This window comes from Fringilla coelebs (assembly GCF_963513975.1).
Source record: "Fringilla coelebs genome assembly, chromosome: 3".
Lineage (NCBI taxonomy): Eukaryota > Metazoa > Chordata > Aves > Passeriformes > Fringillidae > Fringilla > Fringilla coelebs.
This window is the reverse complement of record NC_140030.1, coordinates 16,176,573-16,197,221: the sequence shown is the minus strand read 5'-3', so window position 1 is coordinate 16,197,221 and position 20,649 is coordinate 16,176,573. Positions and strand designations below refer to the sequence as shown.

At 38.5% G+C, this 20,649-nt stretch overlaps 1 protein-coding gene across 1 annotated transcript in view; it reads right to left on the bottom strand.

Moving 5' to 3' along the window:
• Positions 1–20,172, bottom strand: part of MBOAT2 (membrane bound glycerophospholipid O-acyltransferase 2) — an 86,178-nt gene extending 66,006 nt beyond the window's left edge. The window contains exons 1-2 of the mRNA XM_084202264.1: positions 20,050–20,172; positions 2,640–2,785 (exon numbers count right to left, since the gene is read on the bottom strand). Of these exons, the coding sequence (XP_084058390.1) occupies positions 2,640–2,785; positions 20,050–20,121 (218 nt within the window). The 5' untranslated portion in view covers positions 20,122–20,172. The remainder of the gene's footprint in view (positions 1–2,639; positions 2,786–20,049) is intronic.
• Positions 20,173–20,649: the final 477 nt, after the last annotated feature.

Sequence of the window (20,649 nt, the reverse complement as noted above, 5' to 3'; positions counted from 1 at the left end):
TTAAGTGCCTCAGTGCCACAGGTACCTATGCTCAAGTGACACAACTCATCTAATTTGGGAACTTTTTTCCCCCATGAAAAGTAGCCTAAAAAGTAGCTATTATTTTGCTACAGTGATGCTGTTTTCTTTCAGCTACAGTGATGCTACAGTGATTCTTTCAGTTTATCACCAACAATTTCCTAATTTCGCTCCTCCTCTACTCACAAGGAAATTACTTCAAAGATTTTCAACAAGAAAACCAGTTCTATCCAACTAAAATCCTTCATCCTACACATGAGTAACTGAGGCAAGACTTGGATTCAAGGTTATTCACTTGGACATGAATCAACCTTGAAAAATCTTGATTTTTACCAAAGAGCAAATCTGTATATGCTCCCACGCTTCACTTCTAGTTAGTCTCATTTAGGATAGGACTACCTAAAACTCATGTGTGCATTTTAAAATAGTAATTGTCAATTTAAAATGTATTTAGTTCTTTTTCTTATCTGCCAAGCATTAGCAATATTGTATAGCAAAAACAGGCATTAGTGAAATGACAAAAACTTAAGAGGTTTGTTCTTATACAGAGAAAGGAGACCATGATATCAAAGCCTAAAAGAGCGTGGACTGACATGGAGTACCATACCAGGATTACAGTCACTGAAAACATTTCTCTTTCAGAGCTGTTAACAATAGCAACATGTTCCTTGATTCAAACATTCAAAGGGATATATTGAGATAAAAATCACTATTCTCTGGGCTAACTACATACAAAGAGTGCATATTCTGGGCCTTTAATGCTATTTGCTATTATGCCAAGGGAATTACTGCTTCTCTTCCTTTCCTCTACCACCATCACAAGTATTACAAAAGTAACTAACACACTTGAAGATGACAACGTAACTACTGCTAAATGCCCTTTAAAGGGTGCAGATTACAAACTACTTCCAACATTTAAATTTGCACTATCTACAAGTTACTATATTTACTAGTAACACTATATATAAAAAAACAGTAACAGTTTCCTTCTTGCTATAGAGTCACTGAGGATATATCAGGGGCTTGTAACCTGTATGCATCCTTGATTTCTTGAAAGGGGGAACCAAAAAAACCAAAACCCTCAAAAAATGCTTGTATAACATGTACTTAACCAAAAGGAAAAAAAACTGGCAGAAATATTAATTTTTAACAAATGTGCACTTCCAACATCTCAAATTATGTTCTTTTCTTCATTTTAAAATAGTTTTTGGCTCAGTAACAGCAAAATAGAAATTAAACACTTAAAAATAAAACATCTTTCTTTTTTTTCCCGGCCATATTGCCAGTGAGAAGCTTCCACAGATTTTTATTTATGTCTGTTGGGAGTAAAGATTGTTTATTTTCAAAATCTCTCCAAAATTCATATATGAATATATTAGTAACCTTTTCTAATTACAAGTTACAATTAATGATTTCTGCTTCTAAAGCAATGGAAACAATGTGCTTCTAAGCTTACACAGCTCTCAAAAAAAATCATCCCACAGTACCTCCTATCTCCCATACCTTCCTCTTTTTCTGGGGTGTTAAGACTGGAAGTCTTTGAGATCAGATCATTCTCCCAAAGCAGAATACCATGGCCACGCCTTTAAGAAGTGGACTGGCATAGAATAGTTTTATATAAAAGTAAATCATGCATGTAAATCTAGAGAATAAAGGTTACTAATTTCCTTCCCTAAAATTTAAAAACAAGATATGTCAATTATTGTTGGGAGAGTTCTGTAACATGACAGCAGACAGACCAACACACTCTGCATGTGCAGAGACAGATGCACACAGACCCTGGGTGCAGCTTCCCACCTGCACAACAGCTTGATTAATTCCCCCAGCTCAGTAACACTCTATAAGAGTCAGCATAAATAAGTCTTTTATACACTTGAAGCTAAGTAAGCACCTTGTTTACAATGCAATAAAATGAAACTGGCACTCAAACCATCTTGGGAAGGTGTGAGCCATTTAGTAAGCTATTTTTTGAAGAAAAAAAATTCACCAAACTAAATGAATACCCTTTCCTAACTTTACTAACATTCTGTCTTGCGACACTGTGAAAAGATCAAGATACGCAAACAGCAGTCACACAAAATGTGTTAGAAAAACAATCACATCTTTCCTCCCTCCAAATCATTAAAGAAAAAAAAAGAAACCATGAAACAGTCTGAAGTCAAAGCCAGCTCTTTTCCAGGTGTTTTATACTACTAGGAGTGCCACTAAATACACTTTACAGTTCCAGCAACTCTTCCTTAAAAAAGTCACATTATATTCACTCTTCAGAAAAAGACACTGAATTATCTCATGTCATGAGTATTTATGGGGAATTATCCTAGTCACCACATCTGTGCTGTGCCTCAAGAGAATATTTCTCCAGCAAGTTTACAGAGAAAAAGATGGAGAAGTTAAACAAACTGCACCTGCTTCATCTTCCCAAAACCACAGGCAGCAAGTATGGTAGTTACCAGTTTGCAAACAGATGACCTTTCAAAATTTGTGGACCTCATCAGAATATTTAAGCTGCTTTCTGTACATTTGCAGCAGCTAAAAGCCCCATAGAATCAGGCAATAAGGTTCTTCATAACACAGAAATAAAAACTGACAAGTTCCTGAAAAATAATTTAAGTGCAACTTACCATCCAAAACAAAAAAGTGCAAGATAAAGGCCCAAGAGTGTTGCAACAACATGTCTTATAAATGGGCTAGTTTTGCTTGAATGAAGGTATGTTCGAAACCAAACAGCCGCGAGCAAGGCAAACAGTTGGCACACTACAAAGTTGACCTGCATAAAAAAAAAAGAAAAGAAAGAAGAACTCACACAAGTGTGTATTAAAAATTAACAGAAATATCCACACATTTTCAGCAATTTGCAGAGCCTGTGGCTTTGGCATGGCTTTTACCACAGCATGTCTAAGAGCTTCTCCCAGAAGTCCCTCCCTGGCCAAAGCTCCCAGAGTGCTCCCCCGAGCAGCTGAGAGGAAAAGATGCATTGAACACAAGGCAATATGTGCTTAAATCAAGAAAAGAAAATGATGTCTTCTGCTGTAGATTTTCTGAATACCAAACCACTATCAACCATTAAATCACCTCTGCTCTCCCAGTAATGTGAAGATCTGAGCTGCAGTTTTATTTGTTTTTTTAAGTGAGCAGGACTCAAAGCTATATATCAGCTCCAAAAATCACCGGCAGATCACTTCAGTAGCCTGTGCAGAAGCAGGGCTCAGTGAAGTGCATTTCAGTGCTATGTAATCAGATAAACAGCTTGGTTGCATACTGCATTTTCTTCTTGTACATTCAAGTAGGATAGTTTCAGAAATTCTTCCTCCCTTCAGGCCATTTATTCTTGAAGATAGAAAATTTCTTGTATATTAAATATTTAAAGACATTAGGGCACTGAAAGCAAAAGCAGAATTGAATAAAACTAAATCAGTGAGTAAAAAGAATTGTTCTGATCATGGCCTGGAAAAAATGTAACAGTAAGGGCACAGTAAAGAAATAAATTCTTCAAATACAGCAACCACTACCAAAAGTAGCTTAAGCTACAAAAAGCTGGATAAATTACTTTGTTTAGAAAATAACATTTCTCACTTAAAAGATTTTATTTTTGACTCAGATAGAAAACTGCCTAACAATTTTCCATGTCTAATAGTGGCATCCCGAGTCATCACAAGCAACAGCTTGGAAACCACTTCTTCAGGTCCTAAGCACTTCAACAACAGAAACTGGTACATCCTGCAAGCTTCACTGGTCCTCTGCACAACAGTGTTTCAGACTGTTTGATGGCACTTAGCTGAAATACGTACTTAATGTTAACACCACAGGGTACAGTGACAGTACTATTTTTATGTTCCTGACAGCAAGTCTAATATTGATGTTTGCAGCAACATAGTGCACACTTGCAGGACTGTAATTCACCTTGTCCATTCCTTAATCATTTTTCAATCAAGCTTCAGGCTGTAATAGGTAAGGGTCAGAGTATGCAAACATGGTCATTTCTAAAGTAGCAATTAAAACAGCAACTACAGAACTCTCTTGCTTGTAACAGCTGAACTGAACCACTCCAAAACCTGCAACACCAAGTTAATGCTTTAAGTGCTAGCAGGGAAAGAGATTCAAAAGGCAGGGCTGATGCTTTTTAATGGGCACAATTCCCTAAATTAAACTGTTCTTTAAACTGTCGCACACTTTTCCATCCATTCTTTTACTACCACACTTCTCTTATGCTTTTAACAGTATTTGAAAAATCCTAAATAAATGAGGAGATATTCTTCCAGGGCATAACTTGACCTCTTTTCTCTCCTTTATAAGCAATGATGCAAATGAAACAGAGCGAGGTTTATTACTCAAGATGATTCTACAGATTTAGTGGAAAAGTTTCATACAAAACAGTCAAGTGAACCACTGAAAGGGAAACAAACTGATAATGTTTGAGAAAAGAGGGCAAGAAAGAAAAGAGAAAACAAAAAAATTAATTCAGCATCAACATTTGTATGAATGTTTGCTACAGAAATTACACCAGGTAACCCACAAAGCATGTTTCTGACCCAAAGAACTCTGATCCTAGACAGACTAGAAGGGGAAGGGAGACAGAGAAGGTTGCACATTCACAGATACGTAGTGAAGCTGAGGTAAAGAGACAGAGGGAAGAAATGAGCACGAATACCTGTCCTGAAATGGACACACTTGCATTGCTGATTTTCTGAATGCCCAGGCATTAGTGCTTTAACTGCAATATAGATAATTTACCAACTGGCATCACATAGTGTCCTTTTTCAGATTACTACTAAAAGCAACCTAGCAAGACCCAGGGAAAAAGGAAAGTCATCATCTGGCTCCCACTACTGCTGTGAAAAGGGTAGAAGTGCTTGGCATTTCTGACCTGTACCATCAACTCCATAGGAGCAGACAATAACAAAACAACAAATCTTCAATCTCACAATTCAGGATGAGCCTGCAGGTTTAGGAATGAGTAAAATCCTCACACAAAACACAAAAAGCAAACCTAAGAAAGGATTCAGCAGCTAGGGAGTGAAAAGGGGGTACCTTTCTTGGGCACATGCTATTTGCTTATCTATTTACTCAAATGACAAAATCTGTACCTGAAAAACAGTATCCCATTAATTAAAAAACAAATAAAACCCCCATTAAAAAAAAAAAAAACAAAACCAAAACACCTTCTCCAAGAAGAATATTTTGAGAACAGCAATAAAATGCAGGATAACATACCTTCAGATCAACCCCATAAGCCAACTTCTAAGGATGTGAATTTATTGTGTCAGTTTTCTGAACACAAAACTAAGTGATCCAAGCAGCACAAGCCTTTTCCAAAAGCCTTCCTCACAAATGAATCCAAAACTGCCAGTGGGTATTTTCAAAGTGCTCTTCCCAAAAAGTACACAAACATATACAATACTTGGAAATCTAAGGCATCACCACAATAGTCACACACTACCCTGCATTTCCTCTCTACTCTTACCAATCCCATTCTTATCCTTGTGTCAGTGCACCAAAATGCAGATTACAAAGCACCAAGAGTTCTGCTGAACTTGTAAAGCTCCCAAAGCTTTAAACATGTATCTGTAAAACCAAGCCATGCAGCAGTTAAGGTTTGAAAGCCATGTAACTTGAGTTTAGCCTTTATATATAGCTACTTTTGACTATATTCTTCTGCTGCTTTACTGTATTTTCCCCAGCAGTATTTCTGATTCATTCAGCAAATGGACAATTGCCAGTTTTTGCCCTCATCCTGTGACCCATTAAATGCTTACCATCTGCATTCTACACTGAATATAAGAACTTTACATGTTATGCAGCTCTGTCTATAACATACATACATAAATGTAAACTTTGCAATAATTTCATAAGATCATTATTCCTATTGTAAAGGTGAATGACTAGTGCAAAAATTATGAAAGCCCAAAGGGTAAAATAAATGCCCACTAACTTTGGTTGCTCAATTTCAGACACTCAGTGCCTAGTTTTTCAGTCAGTACTTTTAAAAGAACTTTAACTGGAAATGTGTTTTGAAAATATAAATTCAGCTGCTATTCTGATTATCCAGCATGCCTCTAAATCAGGCCCAAAGTATCTCAAAATACAAGCAAAATTTAAAGTCATCACTACAATCTATTTTTTTCCCTATTTTTTCTCCAGTTCACAAAAATCCTCTGGTTTACTACTGATTTGCCTTCTAAATAAAGGAAGTCATATGGAAGAGTTTATGAGTGCTGCTGGGTAGTATCAGAGTCACAGGGGTAATCTTCATCTGACACTTATTCTGACCTTTGAGCATCTGCTATTACAGGTTATATATTCCCTTGGTAAACATCTTGAGTACTTGACTACTTACATTTTAAAAGAAAACACAGAATTTCTACAACAAAAATCAAAACTTACCTGTGGCTTTCAGTCCACAGTACTCATTTCTACCACTTGTACTCATTTCCACATGGAAAGAAGTTTCATCCCTTGCCAATACTACAGGAAGCAGAATGAGAAACAGACTCAGTGGGCTCCCCAATTCCACTGGATGCACTTCCAACTCCAGCAGTGAGATAATTCGTGCATCTCCACAGTGGTTTTGTTCAGATCAGAGGGGGGTCCTGAAGCCTCCCAGTTATCTGCACTTCACATGCTTTGCAAGTGCTGTGCAATGGTGTCTGGATACACAAACATGATTTCTTCTAAACTAAACTGAACTAGAATGTCTGCTCTGAAGGTAAGTGAACATTAAGCCCTCAGACTAACCTAGGCAAAAGCAGTACTTCCCAAAATTATTACAGCACCCATATTGGATCCTCAATGCCAATCACTTCATCCCACAGAAACACTTCTTTCTGTACTCCACTACTTGGTTTAGTAAACAATGCCAATATTTAATCTTCAGGCTCTTCCTAACTCCATCTCCCATCTTAAACCATGCTGAGCAGTGTGGAATTGACAGACAGCTTTGTTGTATCCACATCCTGAGATAGATGAAAAACTTGCCTTCACATACACAGCTTGCATTGAAAGGGTGACAAAAATGATCAGGCTGTCTATAGGAACAGACATTAGGAACAGACAGCAAATGGGCAGGAACAAGGACAGAGCTGGACATCACCCCTTGAAAGCTTCCATGAAAACCAGGCATTCAACCAAGCAGTGATTTTGCTGGCAAATGTTATATATACAAACGTCAACAACTGGGAATGGTAAACTTGTGTACCTTTTGAAAACTTATGTCAAGCTCTTATAACACTGTGAGTATGGGCAGAAAACAACTTTCTAAATACCATATGACTTGGTCAGCTGTGAGCAGAACACCCACAAAGAACAAAGACAACACGTTCCCTAAAGTTGCATGATGCATTCTTCAAATCTAATTGCAATGTGCCTCCATGAAATCACAAAACCTGTTTCAATAAGCAGCTTCAATTTTTCAAAAGAAATTTTTAAACAAACCTAACCAAGATCTATTTAAAGCTGAGATTTCATGGGGGAAAAAATATCTTGCCATAGAATGGCAAGTTTCACCCTGAGCAGTTACAATTTAGCACATATATAACAAAATACCAGAATTTTTTATTCCTCCTCATATACAGGATATCAAAAGCTCGGCCAATAACACCTCAAAATCTTACAGAGAGAGCAATGTGTAATGGAAAGTTATGTGCACATAAGAATAAAAAACAAACAACTATAATGTAAATTATCACCACTAGTTATTCAGCAATGAATGTTGCAAGTGTGTGTTACACATACTAAGCTATTACAGAGCCTGCTGTGTGTAGCCTAGCAATTTCAAAATTAATCCACTATTTTGGTTCAAAACTAGTCATACAAGCACTGCAGTTCATAGGCATAACTCATGCCAAATGTAATAGTAAAACATGAACACAAATTCACAGTTTCAATATTTGGAGTAGCTACACAAAATACAAATCCATTATATCATTAACTGCATTAAGCTATCTACATAAGAAACTCCCCATTTGCATGATGTCTGCAAAAGTCAAAAGAAAGTATGTAACTTTTAAATACATTTATGCTAGTATTTTAAAGGAATAAAATGTAATTTATGCCATGCTTTTGTAAAAACAAAGTTATTGCTAAGGGAAAAGTATTTAAGGAATCAATTCTTAACATAAAGGAAAGAAAAAAAAAGAAAAAGGTCACTGCCACAAGGATTCTCATCATCCAGAGGAAATTCTAGCATAACGTTGGATTTGAAGACCTGGAAGTTTTCAAATCAGAGAAATTTAAGTTCACATTAAAAAGAAATACATAAGAAAAGTTTATTTCTTCTACAAAACTAATTTTAATACATGCAAATTTTATCTACTAATTCAGATTTTAGGTTAAGCTTCCTCTTCATATCAGCTATATTTTAGTATCAAAAGCCAATTGCTGCAGTCAATTGCAGCAGAATCCTCCAGAACCCTGCTACTTCACAGCACAGAAGGCATTTGCCTCATTCAGAAAAGCAGTCAAAGCAGAGAGGGAATTTTATTGATACAGATAATTCCTAACTGGATGGCACAAGTTAATCATACAGGCCCACAGTGTACAGACTACTAATAACCCACTGAAAAGCAGCAACACAATGGCATAGAGTTTTGCTTACCAGCTATAGCAAGGTACTGAGAGACAGCCAAAGAACAACATTTACACCAGAGTACCTCACAAGAGAAACAGTGGTTTAGCAGGTGAAGCACCAAAGATGACCCAGGAATGTTGAATTTTACTCCTTCTGCCAACAGCCCACACAAACTCTTGGCAGGTTACTTTGTCTTGGTGCTTCTCTATTTTCTCATTTTTACAAATTTTCTCCAATAAGAAGAAAAATAAGCAATCAAACCTTTAAAATGCAGTGAATGCCCATGGCCTCAATACAACACTTTGGATAAATAAAGCTGATGTGAGGGTTCCATTTGGGGGTTTGTGTTTTTCTGTGGATTTTTGTCTGTTCTTTAGTGCATTTTTTCTAAGTTATTCCTGAAGAAAAATAAGAAGACATTCTGTCCTTATTGCTGATGAATTAGGCTTTGAAAAACAATTACTCAGAAGCAGAACCACTGAAGCCTACCTGATCATGTGCAGACCCTAAACTAACAAGTTTAAGACACAAGATGCTTTACAGACAACAGCCAAGAACCTGTGGATATAGCAATTCTGCAGACAGAGATTTAGGAGTACGCCCTCTAAGCCATACCATGGAATTCCCCTGGAATTCGGATTTGCTGAGGTACAAGATACCAGCATCACATGTTTCCCTGTAATTTTTGGCCCTCCATTCCACCACAGACAGAAAGTGAAGACCTATGCTTCCTCCTGTATCTGACAGGGCCAATGAGCAAGGTGTACTAAGCAGCATTCCTATTCTCCAACCCTTAGTTATTCTTTTCAATATCTATGGCTATTAGAGAAAAAAAGACTTTCTAGGAAAAAAAAATAGAATATGAACTACAAAATCACCTTAAAATGAGTTCTTGCAAGAGCTAGGAGATCAAGACAGGATAATGTACATACACCTTATAAAGACCTTAAAACCAAGGCTTTGATGTTTCTTCTAAATCTGCAGGGCCACTTTAGCAGTAACATTTTGAACACAAACCTCTTCAAGCATGATGTTTGTTGACACATACTTGTCAAAAATTGCCAAACCTTACCACAATTAATGAAGCATCAGTTCTGCCTTGTTCCTTAAACATCATTATTTTCTTGTTCCTGCTCCAAGTTAAGTCAAAACTATTTCCCTTTCCCACAAAAACAATGAGCTGAAGAATGAAAAACATCTACAAGAGTTCACAAGAAGTTGGTTATAACATACAAGGGAGTTAATGTTTCTCCACAACAACCAGAAAAACAGTATGGATGGATATTCTTCTGTCCAATTTCTAACCTTCTTCAAGTATAAATACAACTTGTACAATTATCCAATAATTGCTTAATGCCAGACAGATAAGACCTGAAAAGTGAGAATGACTTATTTGAAACCAACATCAATTTTCCAACTACTGCCTCAAAGTTGCTGCACTAATATTAAAGGGGAAAAAAAAGGAAATAACATTTTCCACACTAAAGCTGAAAAAAGTAATTCCATTACAAGGCTCAAAATCAAACCACTTGGTAATTTTCTTCAATTTATTGGGAAATGTCAGGAAGATGAGTTCAGAGATACTGGCAAGGGTATTTCATAAAGTTGACAGATACTTAAGAGTAGTTCAGAGAAACTTTCTTCTCTGAATGATAGGAAGAAACAAGAGTCCTCTTTCAACTGAAAGCATCATAAATCTTGCAAAAATGCTTTCAAATGTATTTTTTTATTCAATTAATACTCTGCCTTACATTATGAAAATATAACTAATTAACCCTCCTGCTGTGAAAACTCAACCTTGCTTCATAGGTGAAATGTGAAGAAATGGAGGATAAGCAGCAGTGATTATTTTGAAATCATACCAGCATGGGAGATGTTTGTATTAAGGCACAATGTGCTTTGTAGCAAAGACTGTATTACTGAATGTTTATACAGTATCCAGTGTGAAGGGACACTTACTCAGATGAAAACTCCAAGCACAGCCCTCTAATATCAGCCACTTCCTCAAAGTGCATGCTCTAACCATTTCTGTTAGTCAACATCAACATCACTGGCAAATGCTTTTTAATATTGGACACATATACTTCATCTTCCCATTAATTTGTTGGCAGATGAAAGGACTTAACATAAGATCCTAAACATTTTCTTTCCAAGCTGGTTTCAGTCCAAGACATCAAATCCAGTTCTGACATAGGTTAGCAATAGTAGTTCTATTTCCAGTATTAACTCCCAGTTTGCAATTCTTAAGTATGCAACATAGAGAGCAAAGCACATCACAAACAAAATGATGGAGGCAATAGTAATCTGGTTTGTGCAATAAATGAGCATCAAATCCAATAAGCTTATTCAAAGAAGGCTTACTTAATCATTACTCAGAATTACTCTAAAATAAACTGTATGACTAAAGATGTAAAATGAAACATCAATGTACATTTTATAGTGAGAACAACCAAAACTAATTCATTAAGGATAGGAAGATACTGGCTGAAGGGTGTTCTCTCTGATAGGCTCTTAATAATTCACCATCATAGATCACAAATTGTCAAAAAAAGCTACTTATTCACGGGAATACGCAAAATCTAGGATGCAAGTTTGGTTCAAAGGTGACATCAGACTAAGAATGCTGGCTCAGGTGTTTTTGCTTGTGTGCTTTGTTTTCTTCTCTTTTCAGAAACAATAAGGACCTAAACCACTTGCTTCTGTTAAGCAAAAACTGGTTTGGCCAGTTAAGGATTGCAGATCTTGGACTACCAGAGAAAAAGAGTTTACAACATCAAAACACCACAGCCTGGCATTATGTTGGCAAAACACAGCTCCAAACAAAGACCAACTCAGTTACTGTGCTTTTAAAACCATGGCTTTTTATCACACATTCACAGTGCACATGCACATAATGAGATGAACTTAAAACCTCTACTCTGTCACGTGCATCAGCAGTACACTGACAACAAAATCAGCTAGAAAATAACACAATTTGAAGTCTTAGAAAGCAGGCATTCTTTAGTACAGTATTGGACACTTTCAGAGGATATCTTTGCTAATCAAATGCGTGTGAGAAACTTTACAACAGGGTATTTATTCCATCATGACCATACATACTCATTACAGCGTACTTCCTGGCAAATACATAAACATCATTTTTCCTAGAACTAATTGGAATGCATCTGTCTCCTATTGGAAGCCCTTCTATGGTCCTAGAGGGTTGTCTAAGGGGGTCTCTAGTGGTCATACTCAATGAGTGCCTCAGTATTACAGGTGACCTTTCCTTGAACTTTTTTTGGGAATGAGCTGTTACTTCTGGAGACAGAACTTTGCCAGAAAACCCACTATATTCCTCATTATCTGTTTATCCAATAGTTCCAGCTATGTTTATCATCCTGTGTGCATACTTTTACGTTCTTTTATCCTTTTGTTGCTAGTTAATCTTTAAGCTCCATCTAGCAATTCCAGGGAAATGGAAAATTTCTATTCTCTGTCATCTATAAATACAGGGTATTCAAATGTGTATTTGAATGACAAGCTTTTATTTGAAAGCCCAGAGAACCACTACAGTGTCTGAAATTTGACAAATACTTCACAAGCTACTCACTTTCCTAGGCATTTAAAAATAAAGCAAAATAATCAACATCTATGGAGGTATCTTTCTCAAATGCAACCAGAAACTGACATTTTCTCAATTAAGATCTTACTTCACTACAATTATATTCTCCTGGTATGTGAGAAACTTAAATACATCTTAAAATAAGCAGCAGACATTGAAAGTAAGTCTCTTGTCCATACAGCAAGCACAAATCTGGTAACGACAACAGTAATTTCAATTAGCAAGTAGAACAAATATTCCCCATCTTTAAAATGGCAGCTTCACAGTGCTCCCTGTGGGAAGGAAAAAAATAGTAGAGGGCTTCCTTACACTCTCCCTTGAACAAACTACTATCCAACACACCCTGTATTCCTCCATGTCTATTATCTTCCTGCTTTTCCCAGTTCAGGAATCATTCCCATGAGATCAGCCAAGCCTCATCTCCAAGCAGCACAACAGCAGCCTTTTAAACATCTACAGTATGCAGCAATACACAGAAGCAATGGACACTACTTTGAGATGTTACATCTCTTCAAATTAATCCCATTTTTAATAATATTTTAGTAACATTTAGAAGTATACTTCTATATTAAAATATTTTACCTGACCTCTTACATTCAATTCCATTACAGAAAATGATTTGCCAATGTATCTCACAGGCAGACCTTCCACAAATCTCAGCCATTACAGAACTTCTAAAATTCTGCAGATTTGTGATGACCTCAAATTCTTTCTAGCTTTCCCACCATGAAGAATAAAACCCAATTCATTTCAGTCTGGGCCTTCAGTCCAATTTTTCAATGCTTAGTGAATTGAATAATTGGGGTTTTATATATGTGTGTGTATCTATATATATATATATGTAAGACTGAGAGGAAGCAGTAGCATCAAGAACATTACTCAGCCAAAAGGCAGACCAGAAAGGTTAAGAATGATTTGTACAGGTGGCATTGCTATATAGAATATACCACTGCAGTGATACAATCAGTGTGCTCAAAAGCCACATTTCAGAATAAGCACACCTTCTGCAGCTTAGGTCACTTTAACTGAAAACACCAAAAGAAGAAAACACCAAAAATCCCAAGCCAAACCAAAATAGCTTCTTCACCTTTGGCTATATTATTCTAGAATAAAAAGCAGAGCTATGGAAGTCTTCCTTTTCAAAAGATGGCTTAGTTATCAGAATGATCACTTAAAACAAGTAGGCATAACGAGAACTTAGCTAAAATTTGCAGAGAAATTGAAATTCTCAAACAGATCTGTTCACTTAAGTGCTAAAAGAGTAGCAATGTTGACTCAACTGACGTTGAATTTAAAATACTCCTCAAAAGAAAGAAGGAAAATGAAATATCCATACTGAAGAACTACATCACCTTTCTTTGTAACAAAAATACTGTGAAGATGCACACATCAAGCAAACAGGTTTCCACTTGGCTATGTGTAGTTGTTCTCACTTTCCAGGAGAAAATAAAACTCCAGTCTAGACTCCCTAGTTTGAAGGGAACAAGGAAAAAAAAAATGGGCACAGGTTACTCAGGAAAAGTGCACATTAGTCAAAATAATAAATGTGAAGAAAGTATTCTGTAATCAAGTCTGCAAAGGATGTATCACAGTGCTTCATTTGGTCAACACAGGAACAGGTAAACAAGAAGGAAAAGTCAACAAATGTCAGGATCACCCAATGATAAAGATGACTCATCTATTTCAGTTTTATTGCTTTTTCAGAACTCTTGCTTAAAGTCAGAACAGTACTCAAGAAAAAGCCCACAGACAAAAAAGATCTAATAGCTGTGGTACAAGAGATTTACAGCAGAAACCCTTCAGAAACAGAAAGCAACACAGTGGTAACCATGGACTCTATAAAAAGTGACTCTTGTTATCTTCCTTATGCCTTAATCTTTTTTTCCTTATTAGATTGCTCTTTGAGCACTCCACTATTTCTGTTCAACATCCCAGAACTGCAGTTCCTGTACCCCATTTTGGATTCAGAAATGGATTGTACTATCATGAGCATAGATGCATGTTCACACACAACCTCAACGACTTGCATAAGGATGTGAAAAGAATGTGACAAAACAAATCGGGTGACTATAAGCTGTTCAGGTTAAGAATATTTAGTTTAAATGTTTACTGTTGAAACCTTAGGTGTAACTATATTTGAGTTTTTCCACTGCTTCGCAAAAAACTGAAGAAAACCTACCCTATGAAAGCATGTGAGAGCAAAATTCACTGCTGCTTCTCTAAATATTAAAGAATTACAGCAACTGTGTAATTTACACCCTCACAATAATATTCATGAACCTGAATATAACATGGATTTATTTTCTTCTTGCACTAAATCTATCACTTCATAAATGGCCCATCTTTTCTAACACTGTAACCCAGTGTTTGCTTTCTTTTCCAACTGTTCATGACAGATTTCACCTCTTCCTTCAAGATAGTCACTTTCTCTTGTCAATTTTTCCTCTTATCCCAAACACTTCATCCTTCTCTATGTATTTTTCATTGCAGAGTTAACTCTTTACCTAATCTTTGTTGAGTAAGTCAACACCTAACCACTAACAGTAAAACCTAGGAAAGATGTCACTGTACAGGACCCTCCTGATGATACACTCCCTCCCTTCCAAGAGTTCAAAGAGAAGTTAAGAAACCACTAAAAACCTGGCTAGCAAATCCAAACAATTCAAACCATCACTGAGAACAGCACATTCCAAATGAAGAACAGAACTTTATTTTCAGCTTTTTTTCACCCACTACAGTCTCCATCTATCATCATAGAAGATCATGTTTTGCCATCCACCCTTCATTCTCCTGACTGCTGCTAGCAGCACATAAGGAGAGCACAGGGCAAAGTAGGGGCACCATTTGCTTATCCTACCACTCCCTTGCCTTCAGTGTTTGCATTTTACACACCCATGAATGCTAATTTTACTCACAGCTGTTACTTCTAAATTTCCTGGGTCATATCTGAAAAATCAGTAACAAGCTGCTCTGGGTTCCACAACCAGACCCTTAGACAAAGGTCTAAGATCAATGTTGAAAGAAGGAAACTTAGGACACTCATCACTTTATTCATTTTTCTAGTTTGCTAATGCTTCAGTCAAATGTTAGGCCATCTAAATTCTGGATAGTTATATCCAGATAATATTTTGGATGAATAAATATTTTGATACCCATTCCATGTTTAGACAAAAAGTTTTTATCAGACTAAAACATTTCAGCCCTCAGGAGGCTACTTTATGTTGCCTTGATAAAAAACAAGGGGTTATCATCATTTAAAGATAGTAAGATAGAAGACATTAATGCTCAAAATTTTGAGAAACAACAGATCTAACTAGGAGACGTACTCAGATGTACCCTGCAGGCAAATCAGGCACATAATGCTTCTCAGCAAAATTCCCTACCCCACCTCCAAGACTTGCCTTTTCCCCAAACTACAGCTGCACTCACCAAGGCATCAAAATAAAGGAGAAAAAATTGCTAAATTGCTTTGTTACATCATATGCATGTAAGAAATAAATATTTCATAAATATATACAAGGAAAAAAAATTCCTACCCACTCTCCTTGAGGGCTTAAAGGTGAAACACAGGCTCAACATACATCAGTGCTTTTATGTGGAAGCAAGTGTGTTAAGGGCATGATGAAAGCAACTTGGATAACTCTCTGCACAAGGAAGCGTACGCAGAAAATTATGTAAAGGTACAGAAAGCTGGCTTATGATCACTAAATGAAGAAAGTTTGTGTGGCCTATGCAATTCATGTTTAGGAAGAGTTGGATTTTTATATCTATTCTTGATAAAAAAGTCAGTTTAGATTCTTTGAAGATTGATGGCACCCACACAGAAAATTGTATTTATTCTACATAAATGAGAAAACTTAACAGATAAAAGCTAAAACTAGATTGGGGAAAAAAAAAAAACACACAAAAAAAAAAAAAACCAAGAAAAGCATGGAAATAGCACAGAACTTTTTTTTTCTTCTGTTGAAAATTTTTTTACATCCTGTAGTTTAAGTCAAGCGCATAATCATAAGCATGACATTTTATTCTGTCCACCTATCTTACACATCTATACTGTTAGTAGTTGGAGCCACATTCTTCCCTTTCTTATTTAGAAGATAATCACTGAAGTTCAGACCATATTTCAGGATCTCAAGATCAATCTTTTAGACAACTCATATAAAAAGTTGATGTTCACATATTGTCACAGTCAGTCTCCTGTGTCCCCTGTTCAACTATTCCTCTAGTACAAATTACAAATTTCTACGACAAATGAAGGGCAGAAATAACCCCTACAATTTCTGCACATTTTCAGTAAAAAAATTTTGCTCCCTCTGGTGGAAGCAGTGAAAGCAATGATTATTCTCTGAACTCCCCTAACCCCACAGTGACCACAAAGCCAAAAAGAAAGCTTTGCTTTCCTAGAATCATTGTCAAAGCAAATTTAAATCCTTCCAATTTAATGACAAGTAAGCTGACACATCAAGAGAAGTCATTTATCAATAGAAAATCAGCTAGGTAGTGATAGAATTGGGAACAAACCAAAGTCCAATATTTGTCAGGCTTCACCTTAGAGAAAGAAGAAAGAAGCACAGGCATAAATATTACATGAGAACAGACAGGAAAAATATAAAGCTAGGGGACAGATGTAACTACAATAAAATAATTCAAGTTGCAACCCCAATGCATTAGGCAACATGTGATACTCTAGCAGCCAAGCTTTTATGGTAAACCTTCCCATACTTCTCTTGGGAAGTGGTCCAGGTTGGGAAGGACATGGCTACTTTTATTCCTTATGTCCCCTGACAAGGCACAAGGAATATGAAGTATATTAATATTTATCACTCATTCATTAACTTTAAGGACTTAATGTGCCACAGCTGTTGACAGAATGCTTCCTTTCCTGAGCAGCCAATTTACATTCTCCAAGATGTGAAAAGGAACAGTTTTTACCAGGCTTTTCACTCTCAAGCAGTGATTTTTTTTTCCCTACTACAAAATACAGAAGAAAAGTAAATTTGCTCTAGGTTCTTGCTGAGCATCTTCCCTTTCATCAAATGACTGAAAATAACAACAGAAAACTGGCCCAAGAAGCCTATAAGGAGAACATTAACTTTTCCAAGTAGCCCTTTAGGTTAATCTGGTGCAAGAAAATACAAGAGACACAGGTGAACACAGCAACGAGTTACTGCACAACACCTTGTTGGGAGATACACACAGAAGAAGAAAACAAGTTCTTCTCCATTCCTTTAGGTACCCAGTACTCTAGTTCCAAGAAAAAATGTCTAGCAAATTGTTAAAGCAACAAAGCTTTTCTTTTGCAACACAGCTGGGCACACAGAGAAGACTCCTGTGTCAAATGACTCTGATGGAGCTCACCCTTCATGTTTTGCACTGACCTCCAACTAGCACATAACCAACCATTCTCAAATCTCTGTCCCTAGTTCTGCCAAGCATTAAGTAAAAAAGTAATCAATTTCGCTCACACAGAGATGTGGATCTGATTGATTAATCTTAAAGATAGCAACTTCACCTTGAACTTAAATTTCTACTTCCATGCACTGCCAAATTCTCCATTCATTTGCTTGAGCACCAGTGAGTAAGGCAACATTGACATATGCTACCTCAATTTGTCTTCCAAGAGTTATATTCCTTAGTAGGAAAATTAGATAGTAATGGCTTAAATCTATATCACAATTTAAGCAACATTTTGGATAAAGATTAGTATCTATTTGTGGTCAAAACTGAAACTGAGTGGAGAAAAAAACCCCTACTGATCTCCAGCAGTTGAGTGCTGGTATTATACCAGAGTGCCTATTTCAAGCAGCTGCTATATTGGTATGACTGTAGTCATAGTACAGATTTGGAGCAAGTAGTAGAAACAATGTACCAACCAAAAAACCTTCATTCATCTATTATTTTTTCAAAGCAGTGCTACATTTTCATTCTGAATATGCTTATAGTATCACCAAATGTCAAGCATAATCTCTGAGCAAACACACCAAAGAGTATCAGAACTTTCTTTTTCTTCCCTGACCTCATTATCTCCTTCACTCCCTTTGATTTGATTACACTGAACACAATTCACATTCCTTCTGTATTACAAACTTACTATCAAGATAGAATCTTGAGCTGAGGTCACAAAAAACTTTGCGCTTTTTTAATCAGGTTTTTTATAGATAGGCTCTCCTCAGTGCAGCAAAATTTTGAAGCTCTTCATACTCCAGTCACAAATCAGTGTTCTTCATACACAACTGGACCTATATTATGTACAGTCTGAAAACAATGTATGTCTGACTTCCAACTACTTATAACAAACTTTCTAAACAAGCCACCCTCCAGTGTGATTACTCCCAAAAGCTCCAACAGAGCTCAAAGTGTACTTTATAAAAACTTCTTGGCACTACAGAGCATCTGTGGCAAAACATTCAATACAGGAAAGGCATTGATAAAAAGTAACTTCATTATCATAAAAATTTTGTAACCACAATTTAAAAACAATTTTGGCAGTAGTCACACCATGTCATGAACAATTAAATTTATGACTACTACTATGAGTATAAAATTATACATCACCAACATCCTGCCATAAAAAGATTGTCAACTCTGATGTGTTTTACGGTATCCTGCAGAAGCTGCACATTTTATGGAAATAACCACACAGCACCTGGCAAGAGCAGCTTACCACCTGCAGGTAGAGGCACCAAGCCACGAGGTGCCATCGATCCCAGCCACAGGTATCATTGCAAGGGGTGCACAGTATCTATTCCATCCCACCAAGCTCAATTTCAACTTGCCTATTTTACCAGTTTTCTAGAAGGCACTTTTTCATGTATATCCTTAACCATCCTTCCATTCTAACAAGTGGCTGGGGAATGGGGGATGAAAAAAAGAAGAATGTGTAACTCAATGACTTCCCAAATACTTTCACTAGGCATGCTCCTTCCTCTCTATTTCATTTCCAGCTACATCTCTTGCTTATCAGGTGTATTTTGTAAAAACAAGCCATCAAAGTCTCCCTCTACTAAAGCACAGACTGTTTTCTTTGATTTGTTTCACTCATATGTACATGAATGAAGCATTAAAAAAAATAAAAATTCCTAACATAAAATTGGTGCTACAAAATTTATATGAAGATTACCTTTCTTATGTATTCCTAAATACATAAATATTCTATAGATTTTAGAGGTCTAGACCACTTCCCCCATAAATAAACATTCTGGTCCAGCTTCAGTGATTAAACTCGGCAAACCTCAGTTTCCCAATCTTATTTTGTAATATTCTGATATTTTGTGAAGTAACCAGGATTAACAGCCTTCAGGAATTTTTATATCACTTGGACAATAGACACCACAGAAACGCTCTGCCTACAAAGCACATAGGAATTCCCAGCAGCATTGTGTGCGGCGCACATTATTTAACACCGCGTGTAAACCCCCCTGGCAGGCGCATCCAGGCGCAGCGCGCTGCTTTGCATTTGCAATTATTACCCAACCTTTGCATCCCTTGAACTGATACCGGCCCTACTCCCAGCTGCGGATCCACATCTGGCCGGCTGACGCTGCCAACAAGTTGGGGCGAGGCAGGGCCGGGCAGGACAGGGTTGGATGCGGGCAGGATGCTGGACCAGCCGGGGCGGCCGCGGGGCGAGCGCACCTGCCCGCGAAGCGCGGCCGCCGCCCCGGCGCCCCCCCGCCCGCGGGTGCGGAGAGGAACCGCGGCCGCCCCCGGCTCCGGGCGCCGCCCGCCCCGCACCGGCCCCGCGGATGGATGGAGGGGCCGCGGGGGGCCGGGGCGGGGCAGGACGGCGCGGAGCGGGGGCGCGGTGCGGTCCCTCCCCGGCGAGCCCGCGGGAGCGGCGGCGGGGCGGGCGCCTCCCCATCCTCACCTGGTCGACGGGCAGGCGCACGGCGTTGCTGAGGGGCTGCAGCAGCGTGGAGCCCGTGGTGCTGGTGGCCATGGCGAGGCCGGGGAGCCGCTCCCTGCCCGGGCTCCCGCGGCGGCGGCAACAACAGCGGCGCGAACGGCCCCAGCCCCGCACGGCGCCGTGACAACAAGGGGCGGGCGCGGTCTCGCCGATGACTGATAGCGCCGACGGCCAATCGCTGCGCGGCGCCGCCGCGGAGTGACGGGCGGGCTCGCCCAATCCCCGCCCCCGTCGGGCTGGGCGGGACGAGGCGGTGCCGCGGCGGCCGCTCCGCGCTGAGGGTGGGTGGGAGCTGCGCGCACCGCGCAGGTACCGCGCAGGGCCCGGCGCCGTCTCAGCCGGTCCCAGCCTGCGATAGGGGGCATTCTGCTGGGACGGTCTTCGCAGGACCGGCTATTAGACATTGGAGCGGGCTGCCCAGGGTGGTGGGGAAGTCACTGTCGGCGGTGTTTAAGGAAAGACGGCTCAGTGCTGGGCTAGTTGACCTAGTGGTGTTCGCTCGTAGGCTGGACTCGATGATCTCGGAGTCTCTTCCTACTTCACTCTGATTCCGAGCGCTGA